General features: G+C 37.5%; 1 protein-coding gene across 2 annotated transcripts in view; it reads right to left on the reverse strand.

Moving 5' to 3' along the window:
- The window catches only part of LOC134531002 (homeobox protein six1-like), a 137,186-nt gene extending 122,859 nt beyond the window's left edge, over positions 1–14,327 (reverse strand). For both annotated transcript variants that reach the window (XM_063366423.1, XM_063366422.1), the window contains exon 1: positions 13,620–14,327. In XM_063366423.1, coding sequence (XP_063222493.1) covers positions 13,620–14,287 — 668 coding nt within the window. In that variant the 5' untranslated portion in view covers positions 14,288–14,327. The remainder of the gene's footprint in view (positions 1–13,619) is intronic.
- Between the last annotated feature and the right edge of the window lie 981 nt (positions 14,328–15,308).

Raw genomic sequence — 15,308 nt, forward strand, 5'->3', positions numbered from 1 at the left:
AAATTTCATTAAAATCGGCCATTATTTTAATTGGAGCTCATTCCTAAAGTGATGTTATACCAACATATGGTCGTACCACGAATTTTTTACTTAAAGTCGAAATAATTTAATTCGTTGCACAATTTACAGATGAGGGAAAAGGCCATTTTAGTTATATAACACGTTAAAAACATCATTATCTTAAATGAGCAATTTTTCACAGTTTTCAAGGAAATTACTTTTTGACAGAGTGGCAGCTGCTAATATTACTACACCTGTCATCATGCAAATGCTCTCTCTATATATATCTATATATACATATGTATACATATATATGCTCTTTTAGAGGGAAGGGGAAGGGGGCTGTTTACGAACACATTTTTTTCTCAATTATTGTCTAAGTATGGCATATAGACAGATGAGTTGCTTTCAACAAAATATAGTAAACATAGACAAATGTTTTATCATTGTTTATCGATTCTTTATTTAAAAGCTTATGGCCTCATATAATTTACTGTGAAGAAAAAGTAAATCAAATTTTGTTAGTGCAACAGGCCATGTATAACAAGGAGCTTTTTAAGTAACTTCATTTCCTTCAAAAATTGCACGTACAACCTAGAAAATGTAAACTTTTCTTATTCACACGAATCAAGAAATGTTTAAAAGACGCTTATATAAGTATTTAATGATTTTATATCAACATACTAAAATGCACATATTTTCTGACATTTAACAGCGTGGGCCCGGCCAGCACATTGTAGCTTCACGGAGGTTCGCACGAAACTAAACATTCGAGCTTTTGTTTTGCTCCTACGTGCTGTTATTTTATATTATTTATATGTCGACATCTAGGTCATATGGGACGAAATCGTGTGAAGTGATGGGTGGGGATACGGGAGCCAAACGCTCATGGCAACGTCCGCTACTTTTACTACTAGTGAACATGTTGGGGTTAATTCTTATTATATAAACATGGTACTTTTAAAAACAGGAAGTTGTGAAAAACATGCCATCTGTAGAGACCTGTAAAATTTGCTGATTCATTTCGCGATAGGATAGAATCCAAATACTTTTGACATTATTTTGCTTCAGTGATTGGGCCACAGTTTATCTGAAGGACTCTGGGCTAATGAAAAATCTTTAACAGAAGAATTAGCGAATCACGATCATTCCAGTCAACAGGTGTTACGAGTCGGTAACCAATCAGCAGATGTAATTTGTACGAGTGCATATAGGATCATGGAGTCTATCCTTTAGGGATTTGAAATCGCGAATTTTACAGGTCTCTAGCCATCTGTTGTATAGTCGAATAGACTATCTCTGATACCAGTTTAAGCTAGTAAAGAAGAAACTAACTTTCTACGTGCCAAATTTATGAGGAACAAAAAAAATCCTAAATAGACTAAACGGCAACTAATCCCAACTATTAGAGCTCGAGCAAGAAAGTAAAATTTTTACTCCGTTCTGACTAAAATTGCGTAGTATAGTACCCACCCATTACTAAATAATTAACTCAGTCCATAACTAAATAATTACCTGAAAGTATTCAAACAATACATTTCCATTATATTTATATAAACTGTTGTACTAATTTAATTATGTGTAATTTGTCATGTGTTATAAACACAGGCATGCAAGTCCACTGAAGCTGATTCTCTGTACTTGGAAGGCCTACTACATTTGCTGTGTGATTATTTACAGTTTTGTTTATTTCAGTGGTTTTTATTGGAGAAAGGGTTAAATATTTGGGTTTCTTATTAGTATGCTTATTTTAGTTGCGTAGTTTCAATGTTATTTTTTTGTACTTTTTACAAGGAAAATCCTTGGAAACCCTGTTGCCAAAGATATAACTTGTAAAACTATAATGCAGAGCTTTGTAAAATTGCATATAGTACAAAGCCTTGCAATTTGACAAGTTATGTCGTTTGCAACAGGACTATCCTTGTAAAATTACGAATAATAGTTTAGAGTGTGTACATTATCATCAACCTAAATATAAAGTAAATATTAATAAAACAATAAAATAACTCTGTTTATCATAATATTTTGCAACAATGTGTAAAATAACACTTGTGGTAAGTAAGACATTTAGTAGCCTACTTAGCAAAACATGAAACTGAAAGCGGTTAAGTGGCTGTGATATCTGAGACTTCACGCATAAGCGAAGAGGGTCGTGGGTTCGGAACTACCTCTCTGCATGACTGCTTAGGCCAGGAAAACACAGAATTTGACACGACACGACAAAACGCGACATTTTGTCTGATAGCAGTGGGCTTCACAAGCAATGCACACGGAATCAGACGCGGCACGACGCCCCCAACTATCAGGGACAGACACGAGGCGACAACATCGAATGACTGCTTCGACTTCATCGCCGAACTGTCTGACGACTGCAGTGTTCTGCGCATGCGCGACCATAAAAAAATATTTGTAAACAAAGTTTTTTTTGCCTTAGTGTGTTTACAACTGACTAGTTACATACGGTTATTAATTGTTAATTTAATTGACCAAATATTAAATTGTTAAGTATTTTAATTGAATTTTCCTCAATGTTGAGCTGGAAGCAGATTGATCAGTTTGTTTAGTACAGGACATACCTATTTTATATAATCCATCTGTGACGGATCATTAAAATGTATGTGGGAAGGAAAAACAAAACGTAACGAAAATACGTCGCGAAAAGACGATGTTAAGCTGGCGCGGGGCATCGTGTGGTGTCGTGTCGCGTCTCATTCTGTCGTTTATCACACGAGGTTGGCAGGCCTCCATGATCACGAAAGTACCTTTTGTGCGCTAACTGTGGGAAGTGGTTGTTCCTACTATTGCCGTCAGAGCTTTGCGGGTGACGTCATTGGTACTAAAAAACATCGTCCGAGAGAGAGAGAGAGAGAGAGAGAGAGAGAGAGAGAGAGAGAGAGAGAGAGAGAAGGTAGTGGCGTAGCGTTGGCTGGCAAAAAGAAGGCAGATCATCAACTCGCTCAGACCACCAGTGACTCGCTTTTCAGAAAATCATGTGTACATCTGCGTACATTACGATAACGGAACACACGTTTCAATAAGGCGATAGCACATGAAGAGCGTTTAGCAGTTTGTGCTTGAGTAGGTGCATGCACACCTACTTGAGTAGCCAGATTTAGGTGAGGTGTATCTGAAAATTTTATAATAGAGATACTAATCATTTTCAATAGGCACTAATTTACTTATTTTAAAATAATTAAAATCAGAGCACAGCCTACTTTGACAATATTAAACTTTCGGTGGAAGTCACACGCACTGGACTCATAACAATTGCCAGCCGCATTTCACTTTTGTAAAGTAAAATGTTGCAAAAAATATGACAAATTGCAACTGCAACACGCGACCTATAACAACCGTATGACTGACAGCTGACAGTTGTTAAGAGTTGCAGAAAGTTCTAAGCCATGAAATTTAGTACGATTCAATCCCACGGTGAAACAATTCGTCCATAAGTAGGTACTTAACAACACTGACTGTCACGTCATCAACAACATTGTAAAAAAAAGTGTGTAAATTTACACACAGTATGTAGCAGACCTACTGTCAGAGTATGTTTACGTCTACGTGTTCATGTTTTTGTGAACTGCTTTTAAGCAAAAATACTACAAAAGTGAAAGTGCCTAAAATTGTTATCAGGTAATTTTGCATTAATCTTATTTTTACAGTGTACACATACATACGGATTACCGCTTTGGATTTCAAATTTCGAGACCGCTTTGGCTTTGAAAACACTCCCATTACATTGGCTGCTTCCGAGAATATTCTATAGCTTGGAATTAGCAAAGGGAAAATAACGAGAGATCAATCCTAGAAAAAATTATAATCTTACAGTAAAAACTGACCACTTTTACGAGACTAATTAAACGCCCAATAATTTCGTAACACATTTTGATGCTTCAGTTGACAGAACTTTGTTTGACAGATAAGTATTTCTAATCACGGGAGTTCAATATTGCGCCATTATAATAAACGGAATTTTCCTTCACGATATCTCGACCTAATTTTAAATCTACGCTAAGTAGGAGCACGATTGTTTCGGAGATTCATTTTTTTCTGTGCTAAACTCAAATGGCTCACATATATTCAAGCTTATTTGGAGCGCTCATTGGTAGAGACCGGAAAAATTCGTGGATTCCTTTCGAGACAGGCTGGAATCCAAACTCGTTTAGCTTAATGCTGCGTCAGTGATTGGACCGCAATTTACCTGAAGGACTCTGAGCCAATGGCAAACATTCAACAAAAGAAGTATCGAATCATAAGAATCGCAGTAAACAGGTGTCCCGAGTCGGTAGCCAATGACCAGGTGATAGTTGCCCGAGTACATAGAGAATCGTGGAGTCTATCCTAGTTGTCATTGAAACCGCGAATGTTTCCAGTCCCTACTCATTGGTCAATAAATAACACGGTCACATACTTTGTCGGGTTACAAGTGTTGAGAAGCCACTTTTTCTCTTTGTTTATAACTGGCTCAGGGTCGTCAAGTGTTTTGTCAAGAGCACTATAGTCCGGTCATCAACACGAAGTTGATGTGTGTGCTCCACGTTTACTTTCGCAAAATATCTAGCTATCACCTATCAGCAATATACATTTAAACCTCTAATACGTTACTCGTGTTAACAGCAGAGCTAAGTTTCCACGTGAACGCGTTAATGATTTCATACTGATTTGTAACATTTGCTAAAAAAAAAAAAATAGTATCTATCACAGCATGCATATTGATTTTTCATCAAACTAAAAACGTACTGTCTCGTATTCGAGTGGATATAGTCTAAGTGATTTATCTGCTTACAAATAAATTTAATTTTTATCTATAAATATTTAGCATCTTTTAAAGCTTCTAAGATAAAATATGATTAACAAATTCCATAACTTTAAAAATATTAGGTTTAAGTAATTTATACATATGAATCAGCATTTACAAAATTACAAAAAAAAAAAAACGTGGTTCCAATAAAATGCTCGTCTCTTCATCATAATACATTTTGCCGTTAGCAATGCTTTGCTCATCCTACCAATATTATAAATGCTTAATAAGTTTGTTTGTTCTTCTTTCATGCAAAAATGGACCAACGGAACGGACATGATTTTTTGCATATAGATAGTTTATGGGCCAGAGTATGACACAGACAACATACATACATATATAAAATTCCGTTTTTAAGTGAGTGGAAGAGAGGTAAATTCAGTTTTATAGCATAAAAATCATAGGACGTTGGTACGTAGTGAGTTCGTGTCATTTCTCTATGTCCGCCACACGGTCATATAGTCAGGTCTGGCAAACTTCCTATCTTTCTCCTTGGCGAAACCCATCCGTTTCGTAAAGCTCGCTGCTGCTAGTGAACTAAAGGTGCTAATAAGTGTTTAGTTTTGAACTTCATCAATAGATGGCGTTGCCTTGAATTTGTAACGCGCTATCGTTTGGTGCGTCCGTCACGTATTGCTTAGGGGTTACCTTTCTTCCCACAAAATGAAGCTGAAGATTGGCGTCCCGTCCCAGTTTTGCTGATGCGTAGTCTTGATGCACCGAGATTGTGCAATCAATGGGACTTTAAAATCAAAATTTCCCGTTTTTAAAGTCTATGTCATACAGACTTTGCAGCAGTAGCTGCGCTCAGTCGCCGTCAGTCGCGATGCAGCGCCACCTCCTTTCATTTCCCCTACTCCCACTCTAGGTGTCTTGTTCCCCCTCCACCGCCTCTCATCCTTCCCCTTTTTTCCCTCTAGATTCAACACTAGCGACATCTGTGATTTTAGTTCTTTTTAGAGTATTTAAGCGGGCTCTCAGCTCGCTATAGTTGCTGTCTGCCCAGTAGGTCTAAGGGGACAGTCCGCCGGTTAGCGCTAACGAGTTACGTCTACACTCAGCGTCGTCATGCTGCCCGAATACGTTCTGACCGTCCTGAACCTAGATTCGTGTTACGTAGATCCTGAAACCGTAAATCCGCGGCATAACATTTTGCAAAGTAAATGCTGGTAATAGTGACGGCGATCGCTGAGTGTTGGGCCCGCCATTATTTGTATGCAATTTATATTGTTAGTTCGGCTCTCTACAACTGCGTGTTGTGCGCCAGCACTATTTAATTTAGCTTGCGATTTCGTTATTACTCAGACGTTAGCGCATAGCCGGTGTAGGTAAAATATACGCTTACATATTTACGAGAACACTGTAACCAATCCCTATGTACGTTAGGAACGTTTCCGCAACATGTTACGTAAAATCATAAGGCAATATGCATATAGCATTGGTTCTACACATAGGCGGACATAGTTTTGCTTATGCTTGTTGTAAAGGAAGACATTAAAGAGCAGTTACTATTACCTTGTGCCGTAAAAGTAAATCAAATATGTACAACATTCGTACTTAGTAAATGCACAGCATATAAAGAGATATATATATATAGGTTATACCCAAATTGTAAAGATTCGTATGTAAAGAAATGATGCTGATAATGGTTGTAAATATAAATAAACTTATATTGATAATAGACGCATGTATTATTGAAGCACCATATAAACAAGATTTAATTATACACACAACAATTGGCCCATGCTAAGGGATTTTAATATCTCATTATTGTTCTTTGTAATCGAGGCACTAGTAGTCAAACTGCAGTTTTCTGGCGTTTGGCTGCAACTCGGTAGTGATGTTCCATAAATTGTTACTATGTGTTTAGCATAGGCAACACCGGGTACTTAAGCTATTATTGATATAAATTAGCACCGAAAATCACTCAATACTATCGATGTTACAGTTTATAAAATTAAAATGGGTTTTTCAGCGATCATGTTCCATATGCAAGTAAAGGGCCTACAAGAGAAATACTTTGTGCATGTCTGCATGAATACACAGGCTAACTTTATATGTGTAAAAATGACTCGTATACAATAACTAACAGTTAGGATGTTACAAAAAATTACGTTCCAGTTTTTCAAACTTAGCCTATATTTACCATTACTTCGTGAGAGAGTAATCACAAAAACTATTTTCAAAAATATAACTAAAAAAAAAATCACACCACGGAAGTCCGCCCTAATAGGAGTAAAAACGTACAAATTTAAACGTAGTAAAAGTTCGATTGTTCATGAATATACAAATTACAAATGTAGGTACTTATTAATCCCACACTCATTCATTACCTAACTAATAATGGCTTAATGTCTGTCTCATCGACATCGGAATCATTGAAGACGTCGAGCATTGACGGAATAAATGAAGGTGTAAAGAGAGTACCCACAGAAACCCCACAGGATCCCGGCAAAGTCCGCCACGTTTCACACTCGTCTTGGCGGAGACCCTGGTAGACCCCGGGTATCGAGCCCGGGTCGTCTTGGCGGAGACGGGCGACCAATCACCGCGCGTAGCCGGACCTCTCTGGTGCGGCTTGCTGCTCGCTTCTTAACCCTGGCCGACCCTTGGTTTATGTATCTTTCTTATCGCCCACAGTTCCGATAATGTTCCTCGCTACCCCAGTACGTACTTACAATGTAGTATAGTCGGGTGCACAATCCGATACGACCTTATACATTGAAGGCTCTTACAGTCAGTTGTGCGCAATAATTGGTTTCGCTGTTTATCTGCATATTTTAACTCAATGAATATGTTGTGTAAGTCAAATGAGATTATACTAGAGGCCACTACAGTGTAGCCAAACGACATAACAGTGAACTTGGAACAGTAGGTCTACATTAATGAATTGGGACGCTAACAAAGCAATCAATTTCTACAGGCTACTGAGAGAAAAAATTTGGAAATAGCTTAGAAAATTATTCCGTACATCTACAAGTACAGCACGGTAAGTTATTATATATTCATAAAATTAGGCTACTGATAATTACACTGATTATTTTTTTATTGTATATAAAAAATTAGAAATTAGTTAGCAAATTATTTTCTAGAAACTAAATAAATACTTACACTGCAGAGTAGAATTGTAAACTACTATCTATACTAATATTATAAAGCTGAAGAGTTTGTTTGTTTGTTTGTTTGAACGCGCTAATCTCAGGAACTACTGGTCCGATTTGAAAAATTCTTTCAGTGTTGGATAGTACATTTATCTAGGAAGGCTATAGGCTATATTATATTATCAACAACATTAGGGATCCTTACTAAAAGTCCAATTTAGAATAAAATGCGTTGGAGGGGGTTGATACAACATGCAGTACACGTACGAAGTGTGTGTTGACCACGCCGCAGGCGCTAGAAGTTTATTTCCTATTGCCTATTAACATTGTTGCCACGCACTAGATGCCTTATCATTCTTAATTTTCCCATACAAGTAGAAAACACCCGTGTAATATTAACAACGAAGCAATCAGTACCCTCATAAGAGTTCAATTAGTATTTAAATACTTTTTATCACTTTAAATCGCAAACCTAAACTATTGTTTTTTTTCCCTCTCTGTGTTTAATTTGTTTTTTTTTCTTTTACTAGACTTATTTTTTATTAATTTTCATTTTCCGGACCATCAATAATTTTCCTCTCCCGTTACAATTCTGACAAGGACTTGTTTATGATAAAAATGAACAGCATATATTTAGAACTGTATGTATGACCCACAGCAACGTGTTCGAAATTGTACAATAAACGTTTTACAGCTAGTTCCAAAGGCATTGTTTTTTTTTAAACGTAAGAAATATTTTACTGCAATTTATCTTAAAATACAAATGTATTATTTAATATTTAATTTTTTGGTAGAATTGAATATTTAACACAAATGATTTTTCGTAAGTGCTTAAAGAAGTACGATCATTTATTTGCTGAGTAAATCAACTGTCACTTAAATTTGTTTGTTGTTTTATGTTCAGTGGAACAGCTGGCTTTGTTGTGGAAAACCTAGTTTAATCTATCACTGTTATTACAAGTTGTTGGAGCATAGGAACGTGTCTCTAGTCAACAGAAGAGCTTATACTAAATATATACACTTACCCGAGTTTAGTGAAAACTGCTTGTGTCGCGATGTTTCTTAAGACACCGTACTTTATATGTGACTGTTGTGGGTTGAAGGATATGTTTAACACGGTGTGCTAGTTTTAAGAAAATCACCGACGTTAAATGGTGCCAATTACAGCACTCGTTGGCTTAGGAGTCTGTCTGTAAAAGCACCTCTTGCCGTTCATGAATAACCAATGATAAAAAATGTTGTACAAAACACTAACAAGGACTCACAGTGAAATTTCCCCGGGGAGTACAAGTATCCCAAATTATGACGTGTAGCCATGTGCAAAGATATCCTACCTTAAACAAGGATCTTGGTTTGTCAGACTTTTCGAATACCACGCATTGCTGACGAAATCACACGTTCTTCTCTGAATGCGCAACAACTATAAACTTAATATTTTTATATATACAACCCTCATGAGGCACACGAATCCACTAAAAAAAAAAATTTCATAGTTTTTCAAAATATAAAATCACAATTTTTACTTATTTCCGATTCAAATCTCACCTAGTTACGTCGTAAAAACCTAAATGTAAAAAAAAAACACGTAGTATACAGTATATAGTTTTAATTATTTAAATGATATATCATGAAATTTGATGAAAAGGAATAAAATAATAAAAATGAGTAATGTGGTATCACGATATTTACATTAAAATACTAGTTACAAAAATAAAACATTGAAATATCATATTGGCTAAACGAGGCAGAGTGGTCCAAGGTATTATTTATTTATTTTCAGGCATTATTTCGCAGATTTATTTTGGTTGAAAATGAATCGAAGTAAAGATATAAATTTGCTCAAGATTGATGATCTGCAAGACGTAGGTATATAGTTTACTAACACGGACCACAAGATAGCCAAAATGTCGCATGTTTCTTAACCACCATCCTGTAGGCGTGTCGTTTTATCTTTCAGATAACTTAGGTAATAACTTGCACTGAAACATATTACAATACGCTCCAAGTTAAAGATAAAAATTTTGCTGATAGATCTGCAACATATTTCGAGAAAATTAGAACAATTACAAACTGAATTCCCGTTGTACCTAAACTGTAAAGACGTGAAAGGAATTTGATTGGTTTTGCCTGAAATTAGTTTATGAATCCAGTTTCCTTAGTGATATTCCGAAACCATCTAAAATTTTCCACTCCTCGCATACACAAATTTACAACTTCTTATTCACATTTTGGGTTCGATAACCCATCATCCAAACAAGATTTACAAGTCTGTGACGGCCTTTCAAACACATCTTTCGCAGCAGTTGATAAGGGACAAACATACCGTCATCCGGTGTTTATCTATGAAAACGTTGCGTGAAAGTTATCTGCTGATAAAAAAGACCACACTGTGCTTCCGTTGTGTAAATAAGCAGGGAGACTCAGTTTCCATCCATCTTGACTGTACTAGGTACTACCCATCGTGACCGCGCTAGAACTCACACTAGCAGAATGTGCACGGATAGTTCTTGTACTTGGAGCGCTGAATGAGGCTGACCAATGGTCCTTAGTAGCGAAGAGCCGTGCTATGAATATTCCGAGCAGTTTGTCTTTCGCAAGCCAAGAAACTCGATCGTATGTGATTCCTTGACATTCCAAAGCACTATCGGTCAGCAGCGTTAGTACCAAACTCTTATTTAATCGTAAAGAACAAAATATCCATCTAGCAAATAAACACAGTAACAGTAAAAACGTGATAATATGGCCACATTCAGCGTTAGAGCATTTCTACATTTTTGTAGTGTTCTTTGGAAAAATGAAAACAGTAAGTGTTTTATACACTTATCTTATGCAAAATTACAACTACATCGTGTAACTTCACACTTAATGTACGTTACCAAATGTACGTTGATATTCTAAACATTCAAGATTGGGATGAAACTAGAGATAGTTTCCATGCAAATTAACGATTATTTAATGAAAGTTTATTTACAATGAACAAGAAACATCAAAAATACTATTTGTTTTACTATTCATCCTGACATATACCATTTAAATCACATTAGGTTACATAAGTCATATTCCCACTTCTTCATCATTGTAATGAGGTAAGTGAGGTTAAGATGCTTTGAAGTCACCTGAAGGTTGTAGGTTCGGTTCTCCGCTAGGTTACTGAGAACTTGGGCATAATAAAGGAGATAAAATCAATATTAAATCAAAAATACACTTTGTTCAATAACAAGACATGAGCTACAAAAGTTGAAATACTTTTGAAAGTAGTGCAAATTTACGTGTTCAGTGGGAGAATAATTTTTAGTAAATTATGCCGAAAAATTAATTAACGTTTGTAATAAATTTACATATGTACGTATTTGTGTGTCAAAATATTCCAACAGCTATGCCTTTTTTTTTTACCAACCCAAAACAATTGTAATTTTACACTAAATGTATGTGTTTAAGTAAAACTACAACACGTGTTCTGTACATGACACATTTTTTTACAGTGTAGGATGTAATTACAATTTCTTAACGGTCGTGAATACCTGTTACGTCTAAATTTGATTCGTAGAAGTAACTTACATAGCTATGAAATGTTTTATTGAACGTATCCTACAAGTTATTCTTAAAAAAAGTTTAATGTACATTACTGACGACATCCTCTTCGTGAAACGAAGTTCATCACTGCCTACGAGCATGAAGCATTGCATCAGTGTCGGGCTGGGGGCCAGGGGAATGCTACTGATATGGTCTAACATAAATTCCTTTTCAAAATTATTACTTTGCGAATACACTGTGACGTAACCACGTCACGAAAATAAAACCTTTTCTTTGAAAACGGTATATTTCCGGAAGTAATAAAATTTTGAAACTTTTCTTCAGGTGAACATACAGATTATCTGTAACTTATGAAAAGTATGTTGATGAGAAAACTAAAGATCTGATATTATACTAATGAACACTTCTGACTGCACCTTCTTGACACGGGGTAATTTTTTTTATATTGGAATACATGTCTACTAAGGACACAGCTAATAAGATACATTTAAGAGAGAAAAAGTGACTCAACACTACTGGAGTTTCATAATGTTTCTGCAACATTGCAGAAGGCCTATATATACGAGTACATATATTTAACCTTCCCTGCCAAGTGGGAGCGGAATAATTCTGACGTTGGACACGGCCAGGAACCAGGAAGGTGTTCGTAATTAGGCTACTGGAAAAGTTATTTCAACAAAACAGACATTCGGCCAGATTTAAAATACCAATTAACAATATCATATTCATCCCAAATTAGTTTGTAAAAATCAAATATTAAAACGTGTTAGTGTTACTTCCTTAGGTAGTGCCTATTGGAATAATTTCCTATTTGTGGAGCCCCAATGAATTATTCATTATTAAACTGTAATAATACACAATAACTAGCTGAGGCCCCTATAAAATTGTTAAAAAAAGTCAATAAAATTAATTTAATTTAATATTATTGTGTGTATAGTAGGTATGTAAGAAGTTGCTTTTTCACTAAAAACCTTGATGTAACTTACTTTACATATAATTTTGAAATGTTTAATCAGGGCTGCTACAAGCTTTAAATTCTAAAGTTCATTGACGTTTTAAGTTTTTCCAGATGTGAATCGACAAGTTTCCCTGAACTTCCAGACATAAACTATCCCGCGGATCACTCGGCATTGCCTTTTAACTAAAAAACGCATGTGCTTTCAAATGTGTCACCATAGCAAATTTAACGCCATTTTAGATAGATACACGGGATTGTATATGTTTACAATAAAAAGACCAGGGTTTTAGGAAAAGGAAATTCACCTAAATTTCGTGATTAGTAAACGTTTGAGCAATTTTTGATGTTCCTGAACTATGGCGGAAAGAGTATTTTCGTTAAAAATGTTGCTGTTATAAGAAATATTTACAGAAATATTTGGTAATTTCCCTGACTTTTACATTTATTTCCTGACCATTTTAATTTCCCAGAATTTTCCCAATTTTCTATTCCTGTAGCAACCCTGTTAATGATTACCAAAACTGAGTATTAAAGAGTACGAAATAAATGACAAATGCGTGTACAAGTGGACATGGGTAAAGGGTATTGAGCTGTTTATTTGCGGTAACACCAGTTTAAGAGGTTGAACTTATTTATTGATTTTTGGTTTGCTTTAATACGTAATTGAACTTAAAATTGACGTCATTTGTTTTATTTTCAATGTAATAGTGACGTCATCTCTAGGGGCAAGATAATATGGTGAATTGCGATAAAACCTAAATAACACTGAAAAGCATGTCAAACCCGCTTAAAATCGAAAAGTTAACACATCATACAGCACCGAAATGCAAGTTAAATAATGTAAATAAGTATCATTCAACCAAAACTTAATCCACATAATAAAAAAAGGGCATCTTTTAACTATTAAAACTCAAGGAATGTAATTTCCGGACAAAAAAAATTAAACCATAGTGCATTAATCAGACAAATTAAATTTTTGTTTTAGTGTGCATATTGTTTAATCAAATGTATAATATAGAAGCTTGATAATTTATTTTGCTTGTTCTGAATGTTGTTTATTTTAGACCAATTTATTAAAAATTAATTTACCATAAAAATGCAGTGATTAAGTAGGTAATGAGTAAGTTCGGTGGAGCAAGTTACAAAAATGAAAACAATAACGCCGGAACCCTCTGTTTTAATAACTGAATTGAGCTAAAGTTAAGCCACGCAGTGACGAACTCACCCGTCCTTCTGCTCGGCGGCGCGGTCCCGCTGGCGCCGGTTCTTGAACCAGTTGGACACCTGCGTGGTCGTCAGCCCCGTCGCCTCGGCCAGCTCGCGCTTCTCGCGCGGGCTCGGGTACGGGTTGTGCGCGTACCAGTCGCGCAGCACGGAGCGCGACTTCTCCTTGAAGCAGTAGCTGGTCTCCTCGCCGTCCCAGATGGTGCGCGGCAGCGGGAACTTGCGCCGCACGCGGTACTTGCCCACGGCGCCCAGGGGCCGCCCGCGCAGCTTCTCCGCCTCCACGTAGTGCGCCTTCAGCCACAGCGCCTGAAGCTTGGAGTGGTTGTGCGGCGAGAACTGGTGCGACTCCAGCAGGCGGTACAGCTCCTTGAAGTTCCCCCGGTGGAACGCCACGATGGCCTTGGCCTTCAGCACGCTCTCGTTCTTGTGCAGCTTGTCGCAGGCGGGCAGCGACCACAGGAAGCGGCCCAGGCGCTCGATGTTGCCCGACTGCTGCAGCACCTCGCACACGCACGCCACCTGCTCCTGCGTGAAGCCGAAGCTCGGCAGCAGCGGCGACATGGCGGCCGGGTGCGCGACGGGCGGCGGCGCCTGGTGCGGCGGCGGCGGCTGCGGCGCGAAGTGCGCGTGCGACAGCATCGGGAGCTCTGGCTGGCCCGCCAGCATCCTGCCTTGCCCTGGCCTCGCCGCGGTATTCTTAGCGCATCCCCCCCTGCCCTGCCCTGCCCGCACACGCACGTCCACTCTCCGCGGGCGCCCGCACACGTCTGAGCTCCGGGTCCGAGCCGCGCCGCTCCCCTCCGCGCGCCGAGCCGCGCGCCATTGGCCCGCGCCGTTGCCATGGCAGCGCGCGCCCCGCCCCCTCGAGGCGGGCCGCGGGGCGGGGCTTCCCCGCGCGAGCACGTGGCGCGCGCGCCTGCTTGCCAACTTTGTACATTATTACCATCATTTTTGCATAATTAGGCATCGAATATTAATGTTCCCATGTAGTAAAAATGCAGAAACAAACATTCTCACGATACAGAGGACACAATTTTCCACGTTCTTACTCACTAAAACCATGTAATATTATTAACGTTGTCGGAAACATTTGAGTTGTATGGGATTATAGTCCAATTTATTGAAGTTTGCTATAGCAAGACATAGTGTTTCTCACGAAGAACTTAAATAAGTTTCTTAGGTTGAGGATCGTAACTGTCTAGGAATTATAAACTATGACTTAACTTCAAAATTTGGCTAAACGTTCTTATTTTTTTCATAATAACATTCTGTATTAATTTAATTTCCACAAGTGCTAATGTGGGTTTTTTCTCCTATTACTAAGCTTTACAGTTACTATAAAATCGCGAATTTGATTTGAACCAAGCAGAAACTACATGAAACGTTAGGTTGAGGTACATCGTCGTATACGGTTGTTCAGCAATTCCTATAGTTTCCTCACGCTACATGTTCAATTTTAAAAAAAAATTATCGCAAAATTATTAACTACTAGTCTTCTGCTATCTGATAAGGGTCCATAATGTGTTTCTACTTAGTTAAAATTTCATATCAACAGCATCACCCATTATCTGTGCTAGCACATAATGATTGTTATATTCACAGAGATAATTATTTGTGTTCTCAGTTTCGCAATACTTCTTCATAAAAATATCAAATATCAGGTACACCTGTATGGAGGTCGAGAATA

This window comes from Bacillus rossius, chromosome 3 (genome assembly GCF_032445375.1).
Source record: "Bacillus rossius redtenbacheri isolate Brsri chromosome 3, Brsri_v3, whole genome shotgun sequence".
Lineage (NCBI taxonomy): Eukaryota > Metazoa > Arthropoda > Insecta > Phasmatodea > Bacillidae > Bacillus > Bacillus rossius.